The 25923-nt window shown below is 42.6% G+C and overlaps 1 protein-coding gene across 2 annotated transcripts in view; it reads left to right on the top strand.

Annotated features, from left to right (window-relative positions):
- Positions 1–20571, top strand: part of BCR (BCR activator of RhoGEF and GTPase) — a 101302-nt gene extending 80731 nt beyond the window's left edge. For both annotated transcript variants that reach the window (XM_059827469.1, XM_059827470.1), the window contains 14 exons: positions 343–511; positions 1904–2023; positions 2980–3055; positions 3656–3760; positions 4581–4655; positions 5854–5951; positions 6635–6766; positions 14506–14565; positions 14694–14803; positions 15634–15773; positions 17551–17685; positions 18289–18394; positions 19440–19602; positions 20357–20571. In XM_059827469.1, the coding sequence (XP_059683452.1) occupies positions 343–511; positions 1904–2023; positions 2980–3055; positions 3656–3760; positions 4581–4655; positions 5854–5951; positions 6635–6766; positions 14506–14565; positions 14694–14803; positions 15634–15773; positions 17551–17685; positions 18289–18394; positions 19440–19602; positions 20357–20446 (1579 nt within the window). In that variant the 3' untranslated portion in view covers positions 20447–20571. The remainder of the gene's footprint in view (positions 1–342; positions 512–1903; positions 2024–2979; positions 3056–3655; positions 3761–4580; positions 4656–5853; positions 5952–6634; positions 6767–14505; positions 14566–14693; positions 14804–15633; positions 15774–17550; positions 17686–18288; positions 18395–19439; positions 19603–20356) is intronic.
- The last annotated feature ends 5352 nt before the right edge of the window (positions 20572–25923 follow it).

The following is a 25923-nucleotide window of genomic DNA, read 5'->3' on the forward strand; positions in this document are numbered from 1 at the left end:
TCAGAGGCACGGCATGGCTTTTGAACTTTGCCTCTACGGAGGCTTCAAAGGGAGAGCACACGGGACTGAAAGGGTTTGCAAAAGATTGCTGTGGTTTCTTAGGATGAAAGGAACTAGATAACAAAACAAGTTGCCTTGTTATGTGCTGTACTGGCTATTGGCCCTTCTAGGCTTTCTTGCTGGAAAGCAGCCCTTTACTGACTTTTTCCATGTGGGAGTCACAGTGAAGTTGTGCCCATTTCTGTATCTTGCACACTATAGTGGGGGAAGACTTGTGGGAAGGGGGAGTGGGTGTTGCCAAACGCCGGTAATAGTAAAAGGTTTGGACCTTCTGTCTTTCAGAAAAAGCCAGCAATATGACTGCAAATGGTACATCCCGCTCACTGACCTTAGTTTCCAAATGGTGGATGAGTCTGAGGCAGTGCCCAATATCCCACTGGTACCTGATGAGGAACTGGATGCCATGAAGATCAAGATATCCCAGATCAAGAATGACATCCAGCGTGAAAAGGTAAAAGGGGTTGAGCACTCCGTGCCAAGTACAGACTCAGTGTCTCTGCTGAGATGAGGTGCTGATAGAAGCAGCATTCCCAGAGCTGCACAGCAGCTAAGTCATGCTGAAACAGACCATTCAGCAGAGGCTTGTGGTGCAGCTCTGTTATCAGTGATATCCAGATGCTCTGCAGCCCATTGTTGCTCATCCTAGGGCACGGCTTGAATGATGGCGTCCTGTGAGTAGGCAGAAACAAAAAGACCCTATAGTTGCACCCAGTAGCTCTTCTACTTGCACGGGACTGCCTGTGACTGCTATCCCTGAGCATCCATGTGGAGGGTGGGGATCTTATGCTGTAGAGGTGAGAAGGACTGGGAGTCCAGCATGCCAATTTCTGGCTGTTAAAGTATGATCCTGCAAGTGATTTTGGTCAGAAGCCATGTACTTCTGAATTTTTGCAGGCTCAGTTATGCTTTTGAAACTGTTTCTGACTTCACCGGTGTCAAAGCATCAAATACATGGAGAACACCAATTATGCTGACTGGACAGTCTGACACAGATATGGTGTCTCTGGCCTAGGCTTCTCTTTGCTTGCAAGACATGTTTTGTCAGAGGTGTTAGGCTCCAAACCTTCCTGAAACCCAAAAGAGAAATAAGAGTTTGACAACTGAAAGCCTGCTGGTGCATAGAACAGGATATGAATAACATCGCTTGTACTGTGAGAAGACTGTCCCCCGTAATTCCAAAGAACATGCTTCTGCCTCTCTGCCCTGGCTGACTTTCAGAGAGGGCTTCCTGGAAAAAGTGAGGTATTAGGAGGAACGCCGTGTAGAACCCTCTTACTCACAAGGTGCAGGTGTTTTAAGATACGTGCTTCGGTGCATCAGTGCCAAACAATATACATGGCTGGATTTGGGACTGGGTTTTATCCAAAAAGAACCTTGGTTTTAGCTGACCCCTGTTGAAAATGGATTGGTGGGTGCGAGAGAATTTTGGCAACAGAGTTCTGGGCAGCTTCTAGAGAAGTTCCTTACAGCCTCTTTAGTTAAGGATGCTTGTGGAGGACCTGGCAGTGCTATGGCTGCCCAGTGACATGATGCTGCTGCAGCCTCTGGAACAGAAAGTAGAGGTTATAGCTGGGACAGTGGCCACGCACCTCTGCACCTTCATCTGGGGCAGCTGGAATTGGGGAACAGAACCAAGTCTGAGTGTAGAGATACTGCAAGTAACATCTTCCTGAGCAGCTGGGAGCCCTGTGGGTCCTGTTGTCAGCATTTTTCCTGCCTGCAGCCTTGTGGCTACTCAAAGAGGGAAGGGACTGTGGATCTTAAAATGTCTGTCAGTGTAAACGGGGGCAGTTGTTGGAGAATGACGTGTGTCCTCTGTCTCCCTCTCTCCCTCACCCTTCAGAGGGCCAATAAAGGCAGCAAGGTCATTGAGAGGTTGAAAAAGAAGCTCTCGGAGCAGGAATCCCTCCTACTGCTGATGTCTCCCAACATGGCATTCCGGGTACACAATCGCAATGGCAAGGTGAGTGGCTCTTCTGGTCTCCCTCAGTGTACAAGACAGAAGTCAAGGGTGGGGGGTGTGTGTGTGTTTGTATACGCTGTTGTACAAGGAGGTCTTCATGCCCTCTACTGTCTGGCCTGAAAGCACCTTCCAAGCAGCAGACACCTAACCCTTGCTACACCAAAGGTTATGATGACATCTTGTAAGGCTATGACTGATTTGTATGCAACATTGGCATTTAAAGAATAACATTAGAAATTAATCCCCTACCTCAGCACCTGCCCTGGCAGGGCAATAGGAACGGCTCTCTTCACCTATCATAAAGCTCTGCAGCAGCTGCCTTCTAGACTCCCCTTCAAGTTCAAGGCTTAGCGCACTCAGGGCTGTCTCCTCAGGACAGTAGGCTGCACTTGGCACCAGGGATGCTGAATGGTTGTGAACAATCTCCTTTGGTGCTATGGGATGCTCAATGTGCCAGAGGTATCCCCTGCTCTGGCAGTGCTGTAACTTGTCACTGTGGCCTTTCCATGCACATGGCAAAGGATTCTCACAAGATCATGTTATTACTCCACTGAAAATTCACAAGCTGGTCACTGCTTCCTCAGCTTGCATCAGCGTCTAGGCCTGTGGTAGAGGCTTTTGGGTTTCCTGGTGCAACTGTTGTGAGGAATAGCGCAGAGCTGCCATGGGACCTCGTGCTGCCAGGGACGCAGCTGCTGTTTGCAGGGTGTAGCTCTGTGAAAGCTCTGACTGCAGGAGTCCGTGTTGGTACCGCTGGCACATTGCTGAGAAGGCATATTGCCAGAGTCCTGCCTGTCACTGAGAAAGCTGTGATGTAGGGCAGTTGGCAGGAGTACTGGAAGGACAGTATATCCAACAATTTCCACTGGAGGAGGGTGGGAGGCAGGCAGGCAGGCCTGCTCTCAGTGGTCAGTCAGACTAATGCATACCCCATTTTCTTCTGTTTTCCTGGGTAGAGTTACACATTCCTCATTTCATCGGACTATGAAAGGGCAGAATGGAGGGAGAACATCCGGGAGCAGCAAAAGAAATGTGAGTGTCCCTCAGCTGGGCATTGATACAAATACTGTGATATTATTAGAGAGCCAAAGTCCAGAGGATGAGGTGTGGGGCAGAGTTCCCTGCAAAAAGAGAGATGTGTGTTGAAATCCACAGCATAACATGGATGTCTTCTGTCTCTGCACATCTGAACCTGTCTGGGGGACTTTTGCTTGCAGCAACATGTGGGGAACGTATAGGGAGAGCGCTTAGCAAGTGTGTGGAGAGATCCTCCCATTTACACTAGAGATCAGAGCTCTGTGCAGTTCCGGGTAGAGGGAACAGCTGCACCCCTTTAGCTGGCTCCAGTCTAAAGAAACTTACCTTTTTGGCACAGGCATTTTTTGGCTTTACAAGAAAATATGAGCCCCCCCTTGTTTCCTGTGCACCATCCTGAGACTTTTTACTCCAAAGAGTAACTAAATATGCCCTCAGTAGAGTTGGGCTGCAGCAGCAGTACAGACCTGAGCACCACGGTACTGTTGCTGAGCATTTCCCAGGGAGAAGCTATCCCATGTATGCCCAGAATGAGGGAGCATACATCGAGCCTCTGCTTTGAATTTTAATTCCTCCCTCTATGAATCTCCTTGGCAGGCTTTAAAAGCTTCTCACTCACATCGGTGGAGCTCCAGATGCTGACAAACTCCTGTGTGAAGCTTCAGACAGTCCACAACATTCCCCTCACTATCAATAAGGAAGGTGAGACCTTTGGTTTATGCTTTCACATGGTACAGCTGCAGTGAAAACGTACGTCTGCCTGCCTTTGTGCATTTCCCCTAGAACTGCTCTTAGTGTTTCTTTTTGATACAGCCTTCAACCTGGTGATGAGTTACAAACTGAGAGTTCCTGTAAAACAAAAGCTGAGACCATATGTACCCAACCTGTGTAGTTTAGTTGAAGTAGATGATAGCATACAAAAAGAGAGCAGCAGAAACAAGAACAATCTGTCATCCCAGTGTTATTTGCTGCAACAGTAAAAATAAAAGCTCCAAATTATATGGCTACATCTAAATTAGTAAAGTATTCCTGGACGTCCTCCAAAATACATTCATTGACTATTAAATGGTCTTTACATGCAGCCGTCAAGCCAGGGACTGGAGTGCCTGTTGGAGTCCTAGCCTGGGACAACTTTGAACTATGCCCGGGAATCCTTTGGAAGAACACTAGTTGGCCAAAATTGTGTCAGAGACCATCCTAAATTACTATTTAATCTGCTAGTATAGACTTAGCCTCTATATTTTACTTTTTCTCCTTTGAATTTCTTCCATGCTCTCTTACTGACCCTAGAAATGTAATTGTAAAAGCCACACATTGCCAGAAAGTATTACAGGTGAAACCGACACTGAACCTGGAACAGCCTCCTCTTTTGCTGAAATTGCTGGATTACATGCTCCTGCCATCCTTTTTCGGGACAGTTTACCCTCTGCTCATTAACCTGTGTAATATCAATTGCACCACTCTGTCTTTCTCTCTTGGCTCCTCTGTGAACATAATAAAATTCCTTGGGTCTTTTGTACAGATGATGAATCCCCAGGTCTCTATGGATTCCTGAATGTCATTGTCCACTCTGCCACAGGATTCAAGCAAAGTTCAAGTGAGTTGCAGTTCTGTGATACACAGAGGTATTGATAGGGGTTAGATAATTCAAGTGCTGTGACAGCTGGGCATGGACTGGTTTAGGATTGCAGCATCTGGGATGATGGTAAGGCAGAGAGGTGATTTGGGGAACCGGAAGTGAAATCGGGGCATTGGTGTAAATTTAGGGGAATGCAATTGTTTAATGCTACTATTAACTCTCGGAAAGATCAGGATCAAGGATCAAGCATGCAGCATTACTTTTTAGGCCTAGTCTGTTGGTATTTTTTTTTTAAGCAGTGTTTGCTAATTACCCAACAGTTTTAGATACAAGTCAGCCCTTATCCTGAATTCTATCAACTGTATTTTGTTTTGCAATGAAAGAATAGGAAGCATTCTCTGACATCCAGAATTTTTAGTGTGAAGAAAGAGGTGTTAAAATTCAGGGGAGTGATTTAACAGAAGGATCAAAAAAGGTGAAAAAAGAGAGTGAAGAGGATACCTGTAGAAGTAAACATGCTTCTCAGCCATTGATGAGGATAATCTAGGAAAAGCTGCAAAGCTTACCTAGCCTTGTGGCTGGAGATCCTATTCTTATCTAAGCTGCGTGTGCAATCTCAGGAAGAAAGGAGTGAACTGGACGTACATGCTTTCTGTCAGCCTTCCTCCTGCTGAACCACTGACTTCCCAGATGCTGGCTTACAATGTAGCTTACAAATAAGGGCAATGTCTACAGCTCATTACTAGCTCTTCGAAAACACCAGATAACACATAATTAACCACTTTGTGAAGATAATGAGTTTTTGACGGCTGGCCCCTAACCTGCTCTCTGAGTGATATTGTACTGATGCTGTTCTCAGTGGAATTGGTTCTGATGTGTTGATAGGGTCCAATACCTACTTGGGGAAGTTTCATTTCTTGTTGGTGTACACCTTCTGCTCATTGTGGATTGATTTGGGAAATATTGGATGATAGCATACACCTGACTCTTGATAGAGGTGAAGGGCTTGTCTGTGCTGAGCTCATTTATACAGCTGTGCTGGTACTTCAGCTTCATAAAGGCAACTGTGCTGGTCCAGATGATATTTGTGTTGGATAGTGTTACTGGTACTAATAGAGAGAAGATGCAAATGAAGACACACCCTGAAAGTAATCAGTGTAAGTTAGGAGATTCTAGAAATTTTTTAAAAGTTTCTGTCCCTGTCTCCTCTCCTCAGATTTGTACTGCACATTAGAGGTGGATTCTTTTGGGTATTTTGTGAACAAGGCTAAAACTAGAGTTTACAGAGACACCACAGAGCCCAACTGGAATGAGGTAGGTTGGATTTGTCTTTATGTGACTTGTTCCATGTGCCAAACATCAACGCATGATGGGCAGAAAACCTGCAAACGGAAGAACTTGCTGTATGCTCAGCACTTGCGCTGCATATACTGCCTCTCAGAAAGCACTTTTATGCCAGGGTCATTTGGCTGTCAGGGCTTGAAGAAGATTTTCTCTTGGGTTAGCTATAGTTAAACAAACATTTCAGTACAAATGAGTCTTGTCCAGCATTTCATCATTTAAACAGATGCATGTTTGATTATTTTTTTTAAAGACACAAGTGAAAATATGTTGAAGAAGGAGGTGGTTTTATTTATTTATTGTGAGGGGGAAGAATTAGCTATAGACATTTTGCTTGTTTACAGCCAACTCAAACCTGCTGGGAAGCAAAATTAAATACAAGGAAGGTGGGTGAGTTTGCTTCTTTGAATGATGCTTTGCTGAAACTCAGTGAAACCTGACTAAGGAGTCAACCATCTTAGTCTCTGATTTGACCACCTTATATATACAAAATACAGTTTCAGTTTATTTCTAGACCAACTCCATTAGGGAGAAGGTTTTGGTCAGTCCTTAAAACTCATCAGGAGGGAGCACTTAAGGAGACTGTATTGATTATTAAGAGACTAGTGTCCTGCTGTGATGTATTCATTGCTCTTTCCTTTCCTGGTGCCCTGCAGGAGTTTGAGATTGAGCTGGAAGGCTCACAAACTCTGCGGATTCTGTGCTATGAAAAGTGCTACAACAAAACCAAGCTCACCAAAGAGGATGGAGAGAGCACAGATCGCATAATGGGGAAAGGACAGATCCAGGTAAGACTGTGCTTAACTCCTTTCTGCTACCCTTCCTGCAAAACGTAACAGGACTTTTGAATCCTGGAGCACACTAGGGAGGTTTTTTTCTGCCTTCTGATTGTCTCAGTATTGGAGTTTTTTCTCCAGATAGTGAGGTATACGGTGTGATTCACAGGCGGGAAGTCAGCAGCTTTTTCCCTCTTGCCTTGTCCCCCGTGCCTACTTCAGTACCCTATGGAATAGGTGCTTTTTCATGAAAATTTACGTTTTGCTCTCTGATTTGCCTGTTAACTTCAAAATTTCCAGCACAGTATATAGGACCTGCACTGTAACTGAGCCCTGGGCACTGTTGAGGATGCTCTGTTTGTGACAAATGAGGAAGCAATGAATATACTATCGCCTCTGTAAATCATGTGGAAGAAATACTGCCTTCTGTAGGTGCTGGAAGTTGATCGATGTGATAGCAAGGCCTTGGAGGACAGGCTTATTGTCCTGATAACTGCCATGTCCAGAGTTTAGTGTCCATGACAACAGGCTGCATCTGAGAGAGATTTCCACCGCTGAGAATCAGCATGGGACACTTGTCTCTGTGGCAAATTTGTAATACAATAGGGGAGGTGATGAGATGATTGCAAACGGATGCTGCTCTCAGGGAGCTGCTGTGTGATAAAGTGCTAAAACTCCACGCAGGAGAAATCAGGCCACTCAGTGGAAGATGACATGGAGAACATATGTTCCCTGTCTTCTTCCAGTTTGTTGCACTGTCTGTCCACATCTTTAGGAGGGTGTTTAAATGCTTGCTCTGAGAACACATTCTTTGTGTTGGACTGGCTGTTGTGTAGAGCAGAGACCCTGCCCGGATACCTTTTTCTTTCTGGCACACTGAAAAATATCACCACTTCTCCTCCATTTACGTTTGACTCTTCATCACTCCATGGATGACAGCTTTCTCCAACATTTGAGTGATGGTCACACAGGCCAAGGCTATCTGTGGGATTTCAGAAACAGCTCTGACTGAGGGCAGCCTGCAGGATCATATCTCACTTTTAGTCTAGAAGGGTTCATTGTCTAAATGAGTTTCATTAGGCCTGTTCCTTTTCCTGCCTCCTTGCAGCCCTGAGGCTGCCATGCCATTTTCAGGGAAAGCTTTTGTCACCAAATGCATGGTGGGTGTTTGAAAGAAAACTTGTGTACAAATCAATAAATGCTAGTACAGGGTGCCTCCTATGTATGTCTCTCAGGCTAACCAGAAATCTGTATGTCCCTTCTGCTAACAAAAGCTTATTTTCCATGGAGCTGAGCAACTACAAAAGAGCAAGTTTTCAGCCCTGAAATGCCCTGGAGATTTGTGTGCTCATAATGGAAAACCCTGAAATCACTGACCCCATAAATTCTTCAACTATTTTACACAGAATGATTAAAAAATGAATAAAATATTTTAAATATTTAACGATTTTTTTTTCACAAGAGTAGGCATTTTTATGCACAGCACTTGTATGTTCTGTTAAAACATTTTATAGTTAAGTTAGTAAAAATATGCTTTGGTGACACTTGAATATTAATTGCATCTTGATTCTTTTAGAGAAACCTGAACCGTGGAAAGCATTAAAAAAAAAAAAATCAATACAAATATTTTTGATTAATGTGCAACTGTTGCATTCCATTGTATGGTAAAAGGCAAATGCAAAAGTTCTCTTGCTTTCAGTAAATCCCCCTTGCAATTTCTAAAGAAACTTGGTGAACTCTCAGAACATCCTCTTAATTCTCAGTGATTTCTGTCCCATCACACAACTTTTTAATGCTATTGAATAACTGCAAAGAGAAGTCATAAGAGAGTCTGGTAAGAATTTGGGTTGATAAGAATTATTAAAGGTTTTTATTTTGTTTTAGGTTTTTTTTTAAAGCAAACACCATTCCTCTATTAAGAACTCATAATAATGCAGCAACAAAATCAAATTACAACCTGTGGCTGAAGGTTAGCTGTATTAATGCTGTCAGCATCTTTTCCAATCACTGGTTTTATAGTAATTTTCTTTCATTATTTTCCTAGGTGCTTTTACATTAAATTTTGTTTACTTTAAAGTTGCTAGTGTATCTAGGGCTTTCTGTTTTGTTGTTATTGTTGCGTTGTCGTTATTCAGCCAAAGCCTGTCATGTGTAAAGGCAAGGTCTGTGAATTTGGGTGAGTGTTTTTTTTCCTAAATTCCCTTTAGTTAAAAACTCTGGGAACATCAAGAGTCATGTCTGCATCCTCCTGCTGATAAAAACAGGGATATTTCTGTGTTGGCTAAATCGCAATGTATTGTTAAGCCATGTATTATTGTAAATCTGCAACTTCCCACTACTGGGATTTCTGACTCACCAAATTCTCTGAGCTACAGTGATGAAGACAACCCATCAAGGAGACGAGTACTGTTTTAGCTGTGAAATGTTTATTAAATGTCTCCATTACATAATGGCACTGGAGGAAGGAAGACTGGAAATTGGTCCATGTGGTCAGAAGCTTCCAGGAATGGGCAGCAATTTTAATAGCTCCCATTGCTCCTATTTTCCTTTCCTATGGAATATTTTATTTACCTGTTTTTATAGCCACATGCAAGAGCTTCGTTGCTTGCCAACATGCAAGTTTTATCCCTGAAAAATAAAACCATGAGGTTTTAATATGGGAGAACCTCCTGTTAACGTAGAAGTGAAGCCCTCATCAGACCTTCTGGGAATGGCAGCACTGGATGTGCAGTGTTTAACTAGCTGGCACGCATGGTTGCGGGCTTCTGTTACATCTCAGGCATGAGAAATACAGTGAGAAGGTGCCGTTCCTGGGTACACTGTGAAACTGAAATTACTGGGGGGCTTGGCGGAAGAAGAAATGGACAGTATCTTAATAGGAGGAAACATGAGGCTTAGTTCAGTTATAAGCAACAGCTCCTCTCATTTTGAACTCTTTTTTTTTTTTTTTCCCCTGTTGTTACCTTGCAATCCATTTTTGGCACTTGGGAGGCTGGCCCTTTTGCTCTTTGAATTTTGCACTTCATGTGGCAGGCACATCCCCATGTTTTGAGCGTAACAGCCTTTTGTTTGGTCCTGAGACTCTGCATCTAAGTGGGCACATATGTCAGCAAAACTGGCCTCTGCCTTGGGAACAGACTTCATGAGTAAACTGATACTTCATCCTGTGATCCGTCTCCTCCAGTTGGTGCCTCCTAGAAATGCTGCTTCCTTTGTTGTTTTTCTTTTTTCTGCATGATCAGCTCAGGCAAACCATTTCCTTCTCGCTCAGCAGTGCTGGAAAATCAGAGAGGATATGACCTTAGATCAGTCATTCTGTGGTAGTAGTGCAACACCATTCCCCTGTTGCCATGCAAAACAATCACTCTTATCTGCTTAATTATCTGGGATGTCTCATAGCAGTGCACATGGCTATTTCAGACATCTAGGTTGTTTTCCATGTAAAGTAGATTGTCACATGCTGTACCTCCCAAGTGTTGACTCAGAAAACCTTTTACACACTCGCGTTTGTTTAAACAGTTTGCTCATGCAAACAGTATCCCAGCATGGAAAATAGGGTGAAAATGAAGAAGGCAATGGGTCATGTCTAAAGGGTGATGGCGGGAAAGATTAACATGTCAGTGGGGAGCTTCGAGAGGAATGGGGTTATGGCTGGACTGGGAGTTTCCAGCAGCAGTGAGACTCAGACAACATGTATGTCATGTCAGTTACAATTAAAAATTGATGGAGTGTAAAGTTGCCTGGGAGATGTAATAAAGGGAGGAAGTAATGTGAATAAATCGCATAAAACATACTAACCTTAAGGTTGCCTCAGTCCTTGCTCCCAGGCATTTCATTTCCACTGATGCTTCTTCATTTTTTCTTCTTTGTGTATGTTTTCTTTTCTCTTCTGGGGGAAAAAAAATAAATAATCAAACTCTCTGTGGTGGCTTCTGAAGGCAGAGCACAGACTCTCTTCTCCTTAGTGCCTGGCTTGCATTTGGTATTGACCCACATCCTCAGTTTGGCTTTTTTTCCCAGTTCCCCACTGCTCTGTGTTCTGCACACTCAGCCTCTACTGATTGCTGCTATACACTGTCTGTCTTAATTCAGTGCTAGCTGCTATGAAGGCCAGAGACTTGCACTCAGGAATCCCCGTGGTGCTGAGCTGCTTTGTTCCAGTGTGTTTTGTGTGGGATACAGAGAGGCATATGCTTGATTCATTAGCGAATTTGGGGCTGCAGGTTGCCACTGCAAATGCTAAAGAATAGGCCACAAGGGGACTGGAGTTGCTGGGGGAGTAAAGACAAACTGGTTTGTTTGTATTTTTCCTGTGGAGCATGCACTTTTGATGGGGACTGTGCAAACAACCCCGCGAAATACAGTCTTTGAGGGTTTCAGCAAATCTGTCCTATTTGCATAGGAAACAACACAATTTTTCACAGTTTCAGTGGAGATGGGACAGGTCCTTTTGTCACTCAAACCAAACAACTGTTTGAAGGAAATGTTTAGAGGTGCAGTAAATTTCACTGTCAAATTAATGCAGAGGCAGCCATTTCACAGTGCCTCCCCCTGCTAGAGCTGGCAAAGCGAGCGCTATGTGCTTGCTTGCTCGGAGCAGCCTCCTTTTGGCACGCTGTCTGTAGATTGCATTCTTCTACCCAGTGTTCCTTCTTCCAGGTCATTGATCTCCAAATCAGGCCAGAAGACAGCAAAACCCCAGTTATCACAGGCCCTCTCTATGCTGGAGCATCAGACTCACTAACTCTGTCTTCAGTCTGCTTTGTAACCTGTCTGTTCCAGCTGCCCTTTCCCTGTGTGGCTCTTGCTGGCCTTAGAAGGTCAGTCATCTGTAGGGTCTAGGACTGAAAGCTTTCTTGAAGTCTAAATGATGTTCTTAGTTTCCTGTTGACTGTTATTTCCTACTGTGACTTTTATCAGACTGTTAGACCTGATCTTCCTGTCTCACTCAGTGTCTGCTGAGAGCTTATTCAAGCTTTGCTCTTTTATTAGCTTCCATCATTTTGCTTTGTTATGTAAAAAGCACCTTGGGGGGATTTTTTTTTTTTTTTTAATTGCTGTTGTTATTGCCAGTGACTTACGCAGGGTTGGCTCGGGTCAGCCAGACCTGCTCCCTGGTGCTTGCTCTCCCTAGCTGTCTCCAGTCGATGTTCTCCAGCAGGAGCCAAACAGCAGGTGGGGAGTGGGGGGTCCTGCCAGCCCTGCAAGAGAGTTCAGAGGTAAGGGAGCAAGAGGTAGCAGCAGGTACGCTCACAGTCCTTGCTCAGGTCCAGTAGTTACCCGGCAAGGAAGAGTCTCTGTGAGCTCTCAGCTCCAGCACACTGCTTTTGCTAGTCCTTTGCAGCCATATGATATTTACTTTTAAGACAGAGTAGGACTTTGTTTGGCTCGTACTTTTTAACAGCTATTTACTTGCTTTCATTTTGTACAGTGGTAGGAGTTCCCTGGTCATCACTGAGACATAACCAGTACTACCTGTTAGTGTAAATAAACTGTAACTGGACCCTGCTGGACTCTTCCTTTAACTTTTTCAGCAAATATTCAAAACCCTCTTTCCCCTTCAGTCTTAAGCAGTCTCTCTCTGCTATAAATAATACACTTCCAGTGACTCCATTCTAAAAGCATATGGAAAACTGCTTCCAAGCTGGAGGATCGGCTGTGACTGTGTCTATCAGCAGGGCCATTTTGGCAGCTTAACGAAATGACTATTTAGGCAGCTGGAGATCAAGCTTTCAGGAATACCGAGCATGGTTGCTTTTCATAGGAAACCAGACACTTCAGAAATGGTTTCCTCTTGATTCTGGGAAAGAATGCAGTTGTTGAAAGAGACCAAACTTCCAGCACGGAAATTCAGGGGAACTACCTAGATTCTGGCCGACTTGTAGGGACGTTGGCCAGCCGCACAGGCAGGGGCGGATCTGTTCCGCCAGAGTTATAAGCGAACCTTCTTGGCAAGCAGTCTGTTATTTGGGTTTGCTGCAGCACTGAAGCTAAGCACTGCTGCCCATTGGCCTCCTGGACCTTTGTGCAGTCCCAAAATGTGGGAGCTACTGGTTACTGACTATTCCTTACAAGGGGTCTTCAGGAATTTCTGCCAGAGTTGCACCTACAGGAACCGGTCCAATTCAACAGGAAAGCACGTGTGTGCTGGCAGCATCCCACTGTGGGCTCACGTCCGTAACAAAGTGCGCAGAGATAAGGTTGGCCTGACTTGCTTGTTTGTTGCTTCTTGGGGTCTCTGCAGTGTGAGCAAGCAGGGAGAAACTCCTCTCTGCTGGTTGTCTTTTTTGGGGAGTGGGGAAGGGTGTGGGGGGACTTGTCTCTGTAGCTGTCAGCAGCATTGGGCTAGTTCGTTGATGATCTGAAAGAGAGTGTGAGCATGACTGTATCTAAGATCTCCCAGAATATACTGCAGCTGCCATTGTTTTCAACATTTACCTCTGCCTGCCAGAGAACTCTGCTTTTGCATGGGGTTCTGTGAGAGGGAGGAGCTGTGCTGCAGAAGTAGCTCTAGTTACTGAGTGTCTTTTTGTTTGCTGACAAGAGTAAACTCAAAACACAGTCTACTGCAGTTGCCTCCTGGTCTTACTGTGTCTCAGGGTTCAAGAACCAAGTGTTACAAAGCCAACTCAGGAGACACCCAGGTCTGCTTGCTTTGGCTGGTTCTGATTGCTGATAGAAGTCCCTATGCAGACAGGTCTTTTCTCTCTTTTGCCAGTCTAGCTTGAGCTGAGTGCTACTCTTCAGGCGTTCAGAGGTGTTTGGACTCTCTCAGGCAGTATTGGAATGGTTGGGTGATGTTTGAGTACTTGAGTCAGCTTGCTCCCCAGCTTCACAACTGTCCATGCAAAAGAGATCAAGCAAAGCTGAAAATGGGAGATCAGGGCTTTGCATCAGAACTTGTTTCTTTTTAATGAATTCTTGCAATAGCGGGCCAGGTGTTCTTCCTGCCTCCATGCTCAGATAGAAATGAAAAGGAATAGGCATGTTGAAGGAGGACAACTTTCCATGATTTCTGGGCCAATTTTCTTCATTTCTCCTCTGTCAGATCCTGACAGAGGTCTGGTTTCTTTAAAGTTACTTGTCTCTGTATGGATCACTTCATATTCCTCTTCCTTAATCTCCCTGTTAGGGTCATTATGTCTTTTGAATTCAGTGGAACATAGTCCTTCTTGGAAGCTATTAGCTTTATAGCCAAGAGCTATGAAGTTCTCCAGCCTGGCTTTTTATTTCAGTGCAGTAATTTCACACTCATCCAACCTCACCTGCCTCTAGAAAACTGTGGAGGGAGACAGTTTCCTCTATTTCAAATTAGAGTTATTTCAGAAATCTCTCCTCCCCTTTTTTGACTCCTAGCCCTGTGAGATGGGACAAATTTGGTTGTTTGTTAATGTGCCTGTTGTGCTACAGCAATGAATGCCGTCTCTCTTTCTATGAAAGCTGAGGTTATTGGCTTTTGAACATTGATTTTCCTTGCTGAGGTTCCCTTTGCTGTTGAGCAGACACTGCACACATGTTGCTGGGTTTTGCATGTGTGTGAGTCCTCATCAGCCCTGCTTAGAGAACTGCACAATATCTGAGTGTCCCGTTACCTGTGAAACCAGGGAAACCTTGGAATGTGTGTTTTCCTGAAAAGAAATAACATGTTGAAAGTGGTAATGCTCTGCTCACTTATAGAACAGAAGCCTTTCAGGCTAGCTGATTTCTCTGAAGTCTGTTCCTAACTCATGGGTAACTTCCATGTTTTTCAGCTGGACCCACAGGCATTGCAGGACAAAGATTGGCAACGCACAGTCATCTCAATGAATGGAGTAAGTATGGAAAACAGAATTCAGCACTGCTTCTGTACCTCTTATGCTTTATTTCTTTGCTCTTCATTGCAACATAAAAAAAAGAAAAGAAAATGTTTGAAAAGTAACAGCAGTTCTTTTTTATTCAGGTTGAAGTGAAGTTGTCAGTGAAGTTTACCAGTCGGGAGTTTAGCCTGAAGAGGATGCCATCCAGGAAACAGACTGGGGTGTTTGGGGTCAAGATCGCTATCGTTACCAAGTGAGCTGATGGGTCACATTTCTCCCTATTATTTTTCAGAAAGCCAACTGGCTAGTGGGTTGCAATTGTCTTTACCCCACTGAGGGATTTGTCAGTCCAGGCTGCTCCGCTTCGGTAGTAAGCGTAGATGGCTGTGGCTGCAGAAAGGAGATGCTGTACGTTCTCTGAGCTTCATTTTTTGCAGGGGGGAAAAACAACATGCACATAGGCTTTGAAACCCAGGGTGTTTACTTACAGCATATCACTTTTCTCAGTTCCGGAAATATCCCTTGCCCCTTTACTCTGTAGTTAGCTGATTTGGCCACAAATTTCGAGAGCAGTGACGTTTCCTTTCCATAATCGGAAATGTTCAAGTTCTTTGGATCCTGTTGTATTATTTTAACCCCTGATCTTTTGTCATGAATTGTTTGCCAGAAGAAACCTGTTTGTTCTGTTATATAGTTTGGGAAGTGTGGTATTTCCTCCCTATGGAATTGCATTAATTGGAAAGCAACGGTGTTGCTATGTGTCCAAGGGCTGTTTGGGAATCCTCCGATTACCTGTGCAAAGTCGCAGACTCTAGGGGCACTAGGACCTGGCCAGAAGCCCAAGTGCTCAGGGAAGCTGCAGAACAGCCAAAGCCAGGCTGAGACACTCAGAAAACCCTCTCCAGTCTTAAAAGGAGTTTTTCAGCTCAGTCTTGATTGCCTGCTCAGACTTTCTCCCACCTCATTTTCCAGGAGAGGTTTGCACAGCAAAATGATGGGGTGATTTTAGCCAGCCTGGCTGGCTGGGGTAACAAGCACTGAGGGCGTGGGCTATGCTGAACTCTTCTATCTGGCTTTCTTAAGGAGAGAGAGATCGAAGGTGCCTTACATAGTGCGCCAGTGCGTGGAGGAGATAGAGCGGCGTGGAATGGAGGAGGTGGGCATCTACCGTGTCTCTGGGGTTGCAACCGATATCCAAGCTTTGAAAGCTGCCTTTGATGTCAGTAAGTATTTGTGTCTGATGTTTTCCTTTGCACTGTGAGAACCCGTGTGAGCTCCCTGTCAGGTGGCTGTGCTATTTTTAATCTTATGTTCCCCAAGAAGCATTAAGAGGTAGAAATTCTCGCACACGGAGAATCATTTTAACCCTGGCTGCATGTTTTATTAATATTCTTCAGCTACAGATATAACCCAAGACAAACAATGGGATGGATCCTTATACCAAATAATGCATTTGTTATTCTTCCCAGCAGACATGAAATGGTGGGTTTGCCTGCCTTTCCAAATCTGTGTAAATGGCAGACACCTTCCTCAGGGGAAGCGGCAGTAGGAAGTCATAATCTGCTCACTGTTGTGAGGTCTCCAAATTAATAGAAGTCCTTGAAATGAAGAATGTTTTGTGAAAGGAAGCCGGCAAAATAAATCACAGAATCATTTAGGTTGGAAAAGACCTGTAAGATCATCAAGTCCAACTGTTAACCTAACCTTACCAAGTCCACCACTAAACCATGTCCCTAAGCGCCACATCCACATGTCTTTTAAATACCTCCAGGGATGGTGACTCCACCACCTTCCTGGGCAGCCTGTTCCAATGCTTCACCACTCTCTCCGTAAAGAAATTTTTCCTAATATCCAATCTAAACCTCCCCTGGCGCAACTTGAGGCCATTTCCTCTTGTCCTATCACTTGTCATTTGGGAGAATGTTCTAAGGTTGACTAGGAAGGGTGTTTATAAAACTGGAGTTGAGTGGTCAGGGCTCCTGAGTTGTCTTCTTAACTCTGTCTAGATTGATGTGCGCAGATTGTAAAATTAGATAATTTTGACCAACTTTTGTAAAGTTTTTTTTTATATTGAGCAGAAGAGGGCTCCTTACTGGTGCTGCATTTAAAAGAATGGCATGTATGTCCCAAAAGGCATGCAAGATCAGGCAGATGAAACACCTCCAAACTGCTGAGGTACAAAAAATGAAATTCTGCCTTACTTCCAGCCTCCACATGACGGTCCAAGGACTGCTCAAGCCACACTTGAGCTCCCTTTTGATGCAAGCAGTCATGAGGCCTGTGCCAGGTGCCCGAATTGACCCTCCCTGCACTTTTTCTTCACTTATTTGGTGAAATTTCTTCCTTCTTGTATTTTCTTTTCAATCCCCCTAAGCTACCAAACACATTGATTTATGAATCTTCACTAGTGCAAGTAAGGGTGTTTCACATTTTGAAAAAACTTTTTTTCATTTCTATTAAATGCTGTTTTACACGAAGCTTCATGAAACCACTGCTGGCTCTGCTGGTTGGTCTGTTTGTTTTAGCGAAAGGGGGTGGTTTTGTTGTTCTTAATAGTAACAAAACTGAAATGTGAGCCCTGAATTACCTGTGTACTTTAGCTACACTCAGTGGGGAGTTAGGCAGCCTCAGAGGCTGTTGTTCTAAGCTGTTAGAGGCAGGGAATTGGAATAACAACTCTTGTCACTAACAAAAGTTGAAATGCATACAAATACAGTCAAGCAGGGCTTGTTCCAGATCAGGCCGAGGTCGCTGGCACAGCATAACTAACCCTGGGTAGTGTGAGGTTCCCTTTACTTGATTTAAAGCTATAAACTGTTTGCAGTCATTTATGCAGCACTTCCCAGTTGTCAGAAGGTCGCTCATTTAATCTGGAGAAATGTAAACAGGAAAACTCTTAGCTATTTGGGCGAAGGATAAACAAAGAGAGCCAAAGCAAGAAAAAGAATGAATGCAAGGCTAGCAGCTTCTTTACCCTGCTTCCCTTCTTCCCTCTTTCAGATAACAAAGATGTGTCGGTGATGATGAGCGAGATGGATGTCAATGCCATTGCAGGCACCTTGAAACTGTACTTCCGTGAACTGCCTGAACCCCTCTTCACAGATGAGCTGTACCCCAACTTTGCTGAGGGCATTGGTAGGTAGCAGCAGAAATAATCCTAGATAACTGAAACTCTGCTGTAGGAGGCTCCTCCTAAAGCAATACAAACCCCGTATTTATAACGTTGGACAGAAGCCTGGAACAAGCTGTTAGGGAAGTGAAACGGAGCTCAGAAATGAGCATTGCAATGACATCTTCTTCTTGTGAGCTTGAATATGGGCAATTGCCGTGCCTTTTTGTAAGCTGAAAATGTCCAGCTCTCTGGTTGGGATAGGTTAAGAATAGAATGACAGCCTACTTGTTGAGGCTGTGCTTGCTGTTGGCCCCATTCAGTCTTCCAGGGAAGCCCTCTTTGCGGGGAGGGGGGATACCTTGTCCTATCTTCATGCGGGGGAAAAATATAATGGTTGAAAGTCTAAAAGCACTTGAACTGCTTGAGAGACAGGGATTCTCTACATATCTATGAAAGAAAGGAAAGAGATCCTGTGGGGTATTGTTGTGCAACTCTGACCTTCCAACCTATGATGTAATTACCGTCCATTTGGGACCATCCATATTTGTTGGTTTGGGAAATTAGGCAGTCAGTCAAATTTTCGTTGACTGCCTGTGGTGATGTTTTGTTATTTTTCTGTCCTGCAGCACTTTCAGATCCTGTTGCAAAGGAAAGCTGTATGTTGAATCTATTGTTATCGCTTCCAGAACCCAACCTTGTGACATTCCTTTTCCTTTTGGACCATTTAAAAAGGTAATATGTGGATCCTTTAGACACGTATTTAATGTGTAAAGCATCATTGTTTTGAAAAGAGGAGCCTTTTTCTTGAACTTGTGCTGTATCACACAAATAAAGAAGCATTTGCTGATTTGCTGTGAATGCTCATCAGGTAACTATTGTCTCATACTCATTTAGTGAGGCACTAAATCTGAATTCCATTCCCACTTACACTGAAAGGATTAGAACTGGAGGAAAGGGGTAACAAAAGTCTCAGGGCTTATCTAGTGCAAATGCAAATTCCTAACACAATATCACTGCAAAACTGCACCTGCATCTGAATACAAAGATCGGGAAATTTTTTAGTATAAATTGTGAAGCTTTGGCTGTGTTTAAGGACTTGTGAGCCCTGTCTCAAAAGGTGTCTACAATCTAACATGATATATTTTTAAAAATTCCAGCACTTCTGCTAACTGGAGTTGTCAGTTCCTTGCTTGGATTACTCTTCCTGATCTTGTCTATCTCTTTGTAATATGGTAATAACTGTGAAAAAGTATTTCCATGCATTTGATATTAATGCAATAAGATTGCTTAATACATGCACAATGTGTTAATTTACAAATGTATTTTGTACCTACCAGAGGCTGTCACTGGAGAGATGAAAGATAATCTTGTGACTGAGGTTCTGGATTAAAATCCAGGAAATCTGGGTTTTACTAGTGTTTCTGCTGCAGACTTTTCTCCCCTTGGGTAAATTTTTTAACCCGTGTGTTTCCAGTTTCTCATTTATGAAACTGGGATGAAAAACACTCCTTTATTCCTGTCCCACTTCTGCCTGTCCAGACAGTAAGCAGCAGTCCCTTTCCCAAGTTTAAGCCGTGTCTGTAGAGTGCCTCGAGACTGTGGTTGTGTCAGATCAAGGTATTGCTTATATATAAAGTTCACTTAGGCACATACGGAGAGAGTGGTTAATTGAAAGTATCTAAAACTTTTTACAAAAGGAGTATGGTTTCTTACTTAAGGACACTTCCAAACTCAGATGTTTATAAAGATCTGCCTTGTTCATTGTTTCTTCTCCCAGGGTTGCTGAGAGGGAAAGCGTTAACAAGATGTCCCTGCATAATCTTGCAACCGTCTTTGGACCAACGCTGCTCAGACCTTCAGAGAAGGACAGTAAAATCCCTGCTAACCCCACCCAGCCTATCACAATGACTGATAGTTGGTCACTAGAAGTCATGTCCCAGGTAAAACCCTAAACGTGCTATTGAATCTTGTGAAGACATGTGGGAAACTGCAGTCCTCCAGCAAGGCCTGGTTCAGCCATTCTTCTGTGTTTTCATGACAGTTTTTCTGAGAAACATAAACACCTTTCACCCTTACACAGACATTGTACACTGCTTGTAGAACTGTTTTTCTTCGGGCAGTTCAGTTTGCATCTGTACTAATACAGCTTTTCATGAAAAAATGCCAGTGTGCGTGCAATCCTATGTTTCATGTTTGTGCACAGTAAGATTTTTTGAGGGTTGTCTCATGGCGCCATATGGCAAGCCTGGGATAAAAGGACCATCAGTGTTTTTCCCCAATGCTCCTCAACACTTAAACCACCTTCACTGATGCATGACAAAATTCTTTGCTAAATTCAGATTTCTTTGGCCACTGCTGCCTTTTGAAGGCAATGCAGAGAATTTGAATGTAGAGGCTGTGTTAGCTGGTCAGGCTGTTTTGTACTTTCTTGATTGAGTAATGGCGAATTACGGATCAGATTTTTGCAGTGCAGTGGAACACCAACACCATTGTTGTATCCTGGAAGCTGAAAAGAGTGTCTCTGAAGCACTGCAAGTTTTAATATTCCTGCTATTATACACAGTGTTAAAACAAATACAGAACTGCAGGATGTTCCTGTGGAGAGAGCTGTACGCGTGTTTGCCAACTCTCAAGTAGCCAGCATGAGAATGAGTTAACAGAGCTTTATTATTACCTCTTTCTTTCTCTTTCCAGGTTCAAGTTCTTCTGTACTTCCTGCAGCTAGAGACTATCCCTACCCCAGACAGCAAGAGGCAAAGCATTCTCTTTTCCACAGAGGTGTAGGTGCCTGTGATAACAACAGGACACAAAGAACTGCTCTTGGTATAAAGCTGCCACACCTGAGAAAAAGACGACTGGTGTTTCTTCAGACATTACCGGCCTGTCCCTGTCCCGGGGAATTACGTCCCTCAGTGCTTCTGCTGTTTGTTAACCAGAGACAAGCTGAAAAGAAAGGAGAAAAAAATCTCTATTTCCGATTGGTAGGACCAGAACTGAACTGGAGATGGAGCTGTGCAGAGTCTCCACTAGAAGGAGCAATAGACACTTGAACAAATGCACCACAGAGTGTGGCTATTATTCTTGTTGGGAATGTGACAGAAGGTATTCCTCATTTTATGGATTTAATTTATCATAAAGAAACTTCAAGATTTCTACTGGACCACTTGATAGGATACCCCTTTTTGGGTGAGGGGGAGTTAGAGTTATCAAAACTGTGTCTTTAATAACTGCTGTTTTTACTAGGCCACAAAAATAGCATTGCTTTGCAAGAGGAAAGGAGAAGGGAAAGGTCTGGGATCAAAGATTCCCTCCTCAGAAACGCGAGTCTTGATTTGAACAGGGTTCTAAAGAAATGAAACAGTTTTACCTACAACTAGAACTGTTGGTTTGGGGTTTGGTTTTGTGGATTCTTTTTGTCTCGCCCACCCCTTCCCTTGCAAATGTTGATGCAACTCTAGGGAAGGAGATGCCCTGCTCTTGCCTATGTTGCACTTCTGATGGGTTTTTTGGGTGAAGGGAGCCAGACCCAATGATGTTACACTGTAAATAAATATAGCAAATTAAAGAGAGGCAGGGAGGATCAGTCAGTGATTCTGTTTGTGATTCTGTTGTTTGTTTGCATATACAAGCAGGGGCAATACTATCCAGGCAGGATTGCTAAATTCCTCAGACCCCACCAAACCTAATGAAAATTAATTGGGAAGACTGTTAATTCCCAACACTCCAAAGAAAAGATGTTATCACTGCAAAAATAATTGAAGCATTTGTGGACAAAAAAAAAAAAAAAAAAATCAATGGCTATCAGTTTGGCTGGCTGCTTACTCCAAACTTTTATCAGAACATCTTTTTTTTGATACTTGAATTTTTGGAGGCTTTGTACATTGCTTCTACAGGAGTCTTTTTCTGATAGATACAAATACTTTGATAAAATGTGTCAGAATGTACTTTATGGACAATCTAGCAAGTAGCATGCATTGTGTATTCTCCAGAAATTCCAACCCTGTTTTATATAAGAGCAGTGAAGAAACTTCTATGGAACTACATACAGCAGTACAAAAGGTCTAGCCAAATGCCAGCTTTGTGCTTCCCTGCCTAAATCAGTTAAAGCCACAGGGGTTACAGAGGCGTAAAGGGCAGCAGGATTTGTTTAGGGAATTGAAAGCATAATCTCATTGCTGGTATCCAGAGCAAAGTATTCTGGCTACGAAGCAGTTGTGCCAAACATCCTGGGGGTGGGAGTGATTCCATTTTCATAAACTACTCCAGCCCCCTTTACTTCCTACCCAGTTCTGCAGCATCCATTTAGTGGCATCCGTCCATCCTCATCCTGGCGAGAAGAAAAGTACAGCTTGAATACAAGGGAAGGAATCAGCACGGGAAGGGGAGGGAGGGAAAGATGTTGAAAGGTTCGTAGAGTTAGGCTGTCAACATTGTTTGAGGGGAAATACAACAAAGAAAGCAACCCCTGTTCTGCTGAATTTCACATTTTCTGATAGGTGATCTGCAACCTCTCAATTAAAAAAAAAACAAAACCAAAAACAAAGGAGTCTTTCAAACAAATGGAAAGAAAAAAATTAAAAGGAAATGATTATGTAGTCACTGTAATTCTGACTGCTGCATAATATTAGAAATTATTGTACTGTGAAGTTGCAAATTCAAAAGGGAACCAATATAAATTTCGATTTTGTGAGTATATCAATATTTTGCATGCTTTGTAAGGATTCTTATAGGAATTTAATATTGCTTAGTATCCCTCCCTCCTTAGGTCTGGGAGCAAACCTCTTTGTAATGTAATGTACAACTAGAAATTCCTTCTCTCTTGTATGTATTTCCACTACATTCCAACTTCTGAACCTGTAAAACAGAAAAAGTGTTTATAGTAGGAGGTGCTTTTTTGGGGGAGGGAGGGAATGAAGGCAAGGAAACTTGAAGGCTTAAGATTTTGATTTTTTATTTTATTTTTTTGCCTTTTTGAAGGTAAAAATTAGTCACAATCCTGAAAAACATTGACTTAAAAAAAGTCATGCAGACCAGTAAACCATTCTATGGTTTTGGTTTTATGTATTTGTTCTCATTACATAGCGGTTCTATAGCAATCCTTTTACTGCAAGCTGCACACCTACCCATTCCAAGCTGTTGTGTGATGTATCTGAGGCAGTAGCGCTGCTGACTTCATTTGAAAGGGAAAAAAAACTCAACCAAACTACACCAGGTGGTTGAGTGACAGCCTTTTCCTTTTGGTGTCTGGAATCTGTGGCTGCTCTTTGCAGTGTTGAAACTGGAAAGCAATACCATAATGACTGTGCCAATTTACTTTTGCCCAATTTTTTATTTTTATTTATATAGGAAGTTAATTTTAATATTAAAGTACTGATCTATAGTATGTAACCGTGAGAAAATTGCTTTTGCTTTGGTTACTGTTACAGGTTGTTGCTTTTAGTCTCTCATTACAATGCTCAGTTCTAATGTTACATTATCTAACATGCAGGCATGTGGATCAGGGAAAAAAAGTTAATTTAACTTAACCCGTTAATTATTTCTGTTAAGTATGAATATGTTTTCCCCAAAGCTGGTAATTTTGGGCTGGAAAAGATAGCACATCTTATTGCTGATGATGAAATCATGGACTGATTTGAAATACGAGAATTGATTTCTTGAATTTCCTTTAATTTTGCAATTAAGTTTTTTCAGATATTCTTGTGTTTTCAGAAATTAAGTATTTCCAAAAGGCTTTTATGCTGTTTTCCCAGGGATGTTGGTTTGTTTTGGTTTTTTTTTCTAAACTTTGCTATTTTTTTAATAAGCCTTATCATACTTAAAGGGACTTGTAAAACTTGGCTTTAGAGAAGGCCTTCTGATTTCTAATCTTATATATTCCCTTGAGAGTTGCATCAGAAAACCTAACTCTTCCATTTTCTATATTAAAAGGTACAACATAAAGAACGTGAGAACAAACTAGCAAAAAATTACTCTTTACACGTGCACTGGGAGTTTATGCTCTTTCAGTTTCTAGTGTATTGGAGAGACCTTTCTAAAAACGTAGCTTTTGGTAACAGGAATCTGAAACGTTAACACTTTCAACTAAAGAAATTCGGGTGATTAGGATGGTCTGTGTATCTCCAGTTTAAGGAGAGGAATAAGCATCAGTTTCCTGGCATTTAGAAACTCTTTTAAAATTCTCATGGATTTTTTTTTTAACACTGAATAGGTTTTTAAGTAAAGTTTTAAAAAGTTAAGTAAAGCAAATGATGGGAAAAGTGTTCAAGAACGGACAAGAAGTAACAGTTACTAGATCAGTTTCAGCTTTGTGTTTGTGTGTGCTTTGTATGGGAGGGGAGCGTGTGAAACCAAATTGAAACACATCCATTAAAATGCTGCTGGTGTTCTTTATTCTTGCACAATTTTAACAAGTTGAGGTAGTAGCTAAGCTATTTCAGGCTGTATTTTAATGCTGCTATTTTTCAGTGTATCAGCTAAGGGCAAAACACAGTAGTGTGTTGACTATATTTGCTGGTGCCCACTGCCAGCCTCGATTCTGACCTTCAGTTGCTAATACAACGCAATCAGCATGCACCGTATGAAGCAAAACTGCAATGTTTTTGTGGGCCACAAGGTGGTGGACCACAGAGTATGTTTATGGGAGATACCGTATTTTTACAGTTTGTTCATTTTACCTGTTTAAAAATCTGTTTTATGGTTGTTTATGTTACTTTTTCTATGAGTTTATTTAAACAAATGTACTGTTCTTTAAAGCATACATGGATCTCCAAATTTGTTTGTCACTCTTGTAACACTGGAAGGCATCACAATGTGTTCATTTATCTTATTGTGCCATTCTTTCAAGTATGTATAAAATGTAAATTGACCAACATGGCTTTTAAAAATGTTTAAAATCTGATGGCAAAAAACAACCCTCTCTGATTCCTCACTGGTTAATCGTTTTGTTTCAGTACTTGGTCATCTACTGGGATAACATTATCAGATGTGGCATTCTTATTATGGAAATTTTAGTAAGAAATGGGAAACATTTTAAGAATAACCCCTACCCTTTTTCTTTTTACTTTAATTCAAGAAGACAGGGACTTGTAATAACATAAAACCAATACATCCATGCTAAAATGAACGGATTTGCTTCTGTTCCTTGACGAAGAAAAATGGGGAAGGGCAATTCCTAAGTAGATACAATCAGATTACTCTAATCAAACTCTTGGTGTAGTTAGGAAGTCACTTCTTTATTCCCTCTTAAATGTGTAGTCCAGGTATGTTTTTCTTTGTAAACTTTGCCAATACTGTCATAGTACTGTTATCGGAAAAATAAGTCTGACACCATACACTTCCTTTAACGTAGGGTATGTGCAACTGAGATACTGGAGCCTTAGGAACGTCAGGAATTTAGCTACTGTAGCTTCCCAGTTCTGATGTGCTGCAACCCCTCTTTCTTGCTACTGAAAATTCACAGTTCAGTGCTAAGAAAGCAAAGCTTATCACTTGCTTTCTGTTTCCCCTCCCCATCCCCCGCCCCGTGGCAAGAGATAGGGAGGAGCGATAGAGTCCATGTATTGCTGTAGGTGAAACACTACCGCAAAGAAGGAAAAAGCTTAATAGAACCAGAAAGTTAGACTATTGTTTAAGCTAAAAGTCTGGTTTTGGGCTGCAAGGATAAAATGGCACAACGTGCTATAATGATGAAATGGTTGAAACAGTAGGACCGAAGCAAACCTGAGCGTATGTGCTATCTTGACTCTCCTCCTCCCATGGCCATATCACTAGATTTAGGCCTTCCAGGTCAAGCAAATACATAAATGCTATTGCCAAGAATCAGAAGATTATTAAATGACCTAGTTTGCCTCCACTGCTGATTCTCTTTGTGTTACCATCACATACAGCAATTGCAGGAGACCATTGTAAAAACATGCAGGTGAACCATGCATTTTCCATGTCATTTATTTCCTACTGTCACGTTTCACCTTGCAGTAAGAAAGACCCTTTTCCAACAGAAACCACATCATTCTGTACTGTAGAAACTACCACACGGGGAGGTTCAGTTTGTAGCAGAGGTACCCCTGGAGATAACTAAACTATTTCCAGTCTTCTGGCGCAGAATGGACCCCAGGTACTGCTAAAGCTCTGGGCTCAGGTAGGCCTGTTTTGCGAGTTAAGTAAGATTCTATTATTTAGGCCTGTTCAAGCATATTTGGGAATTCATATGATTACAGAGTCCCCACGCCTAGCAGAAATGCTTGCTTTACTGCTTTGTCTTC

Source organism: Gavia stellata, chromosome 21 (genome assembly GCF_030936135.1).
Source record: "Gavia stellata isolate bGavSte3 chromosome 21, bGavSte3.hap2, whole genome shotgun sequence".
Taxonomy (NCBI): Eukaryota; Metazoa; Chordata; class Aves; order Gaviiformes; family Gaviidae; genus Gavia; species Gavia stellata.